The 4,587-nt window shown below is 39.1% G+C and overlaps 1 protein-coding gene across 1 annotated transcript; it reads left to right on the plus strand.

Moving 5' to 3' along the window:
* Positions 1-244: 244 nt before the first annotated feature.
* On the plus strand, positions 245-1,171 carry LOC139213764 (somatostatin-1-like). Its single transcript, XM_070844391.1, has 2 exons — positions 245-405; positions 960-1,171. Exons 1-2 carry the CDS (start codon positions 265-267, stop codon positions 1,140-1,142), a joined length of 324 nt encoding a protein of 107 aa, XP_070700492.1. The 5' UTR covers positions 245-264; the 3' UTR covers positions 1,143-1,171.
* Positions 1,172-4,587: the final 3,416 nt, after the last annotated feature.

Here is a 4,587-nt window from a genome sequence, read left to right on the forward strand (position 1 = left end):
TTATTTAGACCTCTTGTCACGCTCCTAAAAACTGCTGTAAATTACAGAGTACATGCTTCAGTGCATTGATGGGGCAAACACAAAACTGAGGGTGATCTTTATGGAAATAACCTGCAGACCCCTCCTCCATTTGTGGGCCTGGTTACCACTTTAAAAACAGACATGTCACTGTGCTGCACAGCTAAGGTGCACATCAGCGGTAGAAGTCACGGTGTTTCTTTAGGAAGAATTCCCTCAACAAGAAGCGCACACTCACGAGTAAGGATGTCCCATATCTTTTGCATTTTGGCACTTCTGTGTTTCGCATCATGTTTTGCGGAAAATACAGAGGCTGAGTGGGAATTGAAAGACTTCCAATTGCAACAAGATTCATTGCCATGGCTCCACAAATTACAGGACAAATTGGTAAGTATATACAATAACTGCGTTTATTTTACTTGTCATTTTTATCATAACATTGCCTTTTCTGAAAAATGTGTGTATGTTTGTCCTTCCAATAATTGAAACCAGTCCCCAAATCCCAGCTACAATAACACTGCAGGCATCAGAATGTCCTACCTACAGCTTTTCAATTTATAAAGTTTGTCTCTGCTTCTGCACACACATTTTATTGATCTCAATCTCTTAAAAGAGAAGTTTATTCTCAGTAAGTCCATCTGGATGCTGTCAGAACTACCTCCACAATATTTGTCATTTGATTATCCTCCTGTGGAACTGCAGATTAGATATCAGAGTGCTAATACAATTTTTGTAAGTTAGACAACTTTTCTCTCCCTGGCCATAAGCAACAAATGCAAAAGTTCTGTGACATACAATAAACTGATTTATAGTTTGGTTGAAATTCCAGTTTCCCTGAAGTCAAACGTGGCAAAGTAAAATTTCAGTTTACTTACATTTATGAGTCTTTAAATGTTTATAATTCTTTAATATTTACATTATGTCACTATTTTCCTCCATAGGAATCGAAGAAACAGAATTTAGTGGCCTTGCTTTATAAGCTCTTTAAATCTGAAAATGGACACATCCTCCAAGGACCCACAGACACAGAGAAACAGGAGAAGAATCGGCGTGGATTGGGTAGAGGCATGACTCGTCGACCTGGCTGCAGAGTCTTCTTCTGGAAAACCTGGACTTCCTGCTAACTTTGTTCACACTGACGTGACTATTAAACGAAGGAATGCATATGTCAAGTCTTGTTCTATAGCTAATATGTAGTTATCATTGTACTGACTCCATTATCTTTAATTTGTTTCTGATTTAAGGTCCAATACAATTATTTCTAACTGTATTTTGCCATATGACAAAAAATGACAAGTGCGTCATGCTCAAATAAATGCTCTGTGTCGATGAAATATTGAATTATTTTGTCATTTTCAGAGAGCTTTATGGCAGCTTTAATTAGAATTTGCCTTTGAATTAAACAGTCTGTGTGATTCAAAACACTGGAACGCTGTTGCAAACTATGCATGAATGTAAAGAATTAGCTTGCAGCTCTGGCTTGTCTTAAAACGAGAATAAGTCATTTTTGAAACAAGGTTTAACACAATGCCTACACCACATAGAAATAAAATGTTCATTTCATGAGTAATAAAACACAGGCTTGCTCATTTCCATACTCTCTAGGCCTGGTCTGGTATGACCAGTAGCTTATAGTGGTTACAGTTAATTGATGTTAGCAAACCTTAGAATGGTATTGCTGTGTAACTGATGTCACAAAGGTAGTTTGCTTCATGGCTCTGCTTGTGTTACTATTTTACTATGTTTCAGAGATATCCTATAAAGGTCACATGTGGCCACAGCGGCTGCCGGCACACAAAAGTTACATAGCCTACCTTTTATAAAATCTTTACATCAATGCTTTATCTCAAATTTCTAAATCAGTGCAGCGGATCTCAACACACTGGCTGATTCTAGAGGGTGGGAACTATTCAGAACTATACTCATGTTAATGTCTGTTTAAAAGCACTTCAGCCACTTCTCACTCCTGCAGATAGCTGAGCCACTACATTTTTTTACAGTATACCTGATAGTGTGTAGGAGGTGTATTCAATGAAGTGAGAACTGAATATTTAATGATCAATAAATGAACAGTTACAGTGGACAAACTGTTCCAAAACCTTACTCATCCTTTTTGTCAAAGAGATATAGTTAAAGGAGCTGAAAAAACTCAGCAGGCTTCCTCGAAATCCAGCTGTGTTCCACTAGAAATGAGTGGTGCTTTTGATTGTGCCTCTGTTTTATTTCAAATCAATCAAGATCACTCACATTCATTCATCAGGCATATCAAAGTATTTCTTTCTATACGGGCCTTCTTTGCCACAGTATTTTCACTCCAGTAGAGGAGGCTGTTTTTCTCTTTGTTAAATCCAGATAGACTTTAAATGTAATAAATGTCTGCAGTGTGTTTGATGTTTCCAAGTGATCTTCATGGTAGACTAGCAAAGCAATAACCATCAGCTTTACAGACATCCATTCATCTTGTCTTTGATGTTTCGTAAATTAATATTCCAATGACTGAGGCATATCTTTCCCTATATAAATGTGTTGTAGTTTTGGCATGCAATCAGCAATGAGACACAAGCTCTTGTGTGTGCGGCACATGTGCATAGTGCGTGAGTGTACAATTCATGTATTGCTTTTGCATATTGTCTAACACATGCCTGTGTGCTGGTGCACTTAAAATATGCCCTGTAAAGTCATATATTATTGCACCGATGAGCATGCTTTTAAGTAACTCAGCAGCAATGCATATCCTGGAGGCCGTTCGGATGAAAAATGCATCAATCTCCACCATGTATGTATTATGTATGCATGTAGAACTGTGAGGTAAATTCGAAGAAGAGATGTAGAGTGCAGGAAAAGAAGGCTAGATTGAGGAGAAATGTATCAAATTGGATAGTGAGGTGGAGAGGGAATAGAGATTAGGGGTAGAGGAAGGGAGGGAAAGAGAGGTGCAAGGAGGATGAGAGAGAAAATTATTAAAGAAGCCATGTTGGAGCATAACTGCAGTCAAAGCTTGGCTTAGTATCCTTTCTGTCTCCGGGCTATTGGGATTCAACAGAACAGCTTCACTCTGTAACAGGAACCACTGCCAGAACATTAACATGCTCATACTGCAGAGGTTCTTCAATAAAGTGATAGAGTGTGTGAGAGTAACAAATACAAAGTGTGTGAGTGGGTGTGTGGGCATGCGGCTGGGTGAGTGGGATTACATTGTGTGTGGGTGCATGTGTGCACTGTGCGTGAACTTTTATGTGTCTTATGTCTCTTAAGTATCACTGAGTGTGTTTGCTTGCAGTATTCCTCGCAGTCCTCATCTGCAGAGAGGACAAGCCAAAAACAGCAAATCATAGAGAAAGAGAGGCAGAGAGAAGGTAAAGTGATCCGTCTGGGGACAGTGGACTGTCTCCCATGCTGCAGCAGAAGCTTGAAGGTTTGAATTCAATCTAACCATTAGAACTTGTATCATTCAGACATTTATAATCACTCCTTTCCCCCTCCAATCCTCCAGGAGTAAACACGTTGGAACCAATCATTCAATACTTTTGCCAACTCTGTGCAGTTGATTTGGATGTAAAAGAAAAAAAAAAAACACTGAGCTAGATAGATCAAAGGAGCATCACTGAGCCTTAATTGAACAGAGACCAATTATTTTTAATGAGTACAACTGAACGCCCCACTTCTGAGTAGGAGTTCCCTCATTCTGTCCCTGGGAGAACAAGAAAAGAGAAACAAGTAGAGTCCCAGTGGCACAGGCCCATATCAAAACAGCAGGACAAAAAGAGGTAGACAGAGAGGGAAGAAAGATGCCTGGGATAAAAGATCAAGAATATTTTTACTCGGCGTACTCATGAGTCTGCAAAAGACAAACAAAGTCATGTACAGGTCTGTAGAAATAACTGTACAGGCCATAAATAGATGTCTGTGTTGCTGACCCAGCTAATTGCAAAACCTAAATTTTCTCCATTGGCTTTCTCTTTATTACAGCCAAAAATCCTACTTATTGCAGGCACTGTGGCATTGAACACAGCCAGAAGAACATTTATGGTTTCACAGCAGATAGTGGTAACACATTAAATATAATTCATGCCACTTATGATACAGAGATGCATTTGACACAATCTTGGCAAGTTGAGTTGTTGTAAACTGTGCCAGCTGTGAACTTTAAAATGCAGTCAAAGCCATTCAGCCACAAATCTGCCACATTTTAACACAGGTGGTCAGAGAGAAAAGAGGAGAGAATGAAATTATGTGGTACCACAGGATGAGCATTTTTGGAAAACACACTTGATAGTATTTAACCAGTCAAAATTAATTTTAGTGTCGTATTAAAACCACCACCTGTTTTGTCTGCTAAATGAACAATGTAAGAGATCAAAGTATCAAATCGTTTTGGATCAGGTGCACAGTATGATTACCGTTTTCAAAGGCAACCAGCTGGGATAATCAAATTTCACAGTCTCTGTATTTGCCACTGAGATGTGAGGTATATTGTTTACAAGCCTGATGACCCTGATGAAGGCCACAAGGTGAAATACGTTGGTCTGACAATAAAGTCCCTCTGCACACTAAGAGTTTTGACCTCCT

The sequence above is a fragment of the Pempheris klunzingeri genome, chromosome 15 (genome assembly GCF_042242105.1).
Source record: "Pempheris klunzingeri isolate RE-2024b chromosome 15, fPemKlu1.hap1, whole genome shotgun sequence".
Classification (NCBI taxonomy): Eukaryota; Metazoa; Chordata; class Actinopteri; order Acropomatiformes; family Pempheridae; genus Pempheris; species Pempheris klunzingeri.

What these genes read in the sequence shown, in the direction of transcription:
- LOC139213764 (XM_070844391.1), top strand. Translation starts at nt 265, where the DNA reads ATGTCCCATATCTTTTGCATTTTGGCACTTCTGTGTTTCGCATCATGT. An exon ending in ACAAATTACAGGACAAATTG is followed by an intron (nt 406 to 959) that starts GTAAGTATATAC and finishes TTTCCTCCATAG; the next exon opens with GAATCGAAGAAACAGAATTT.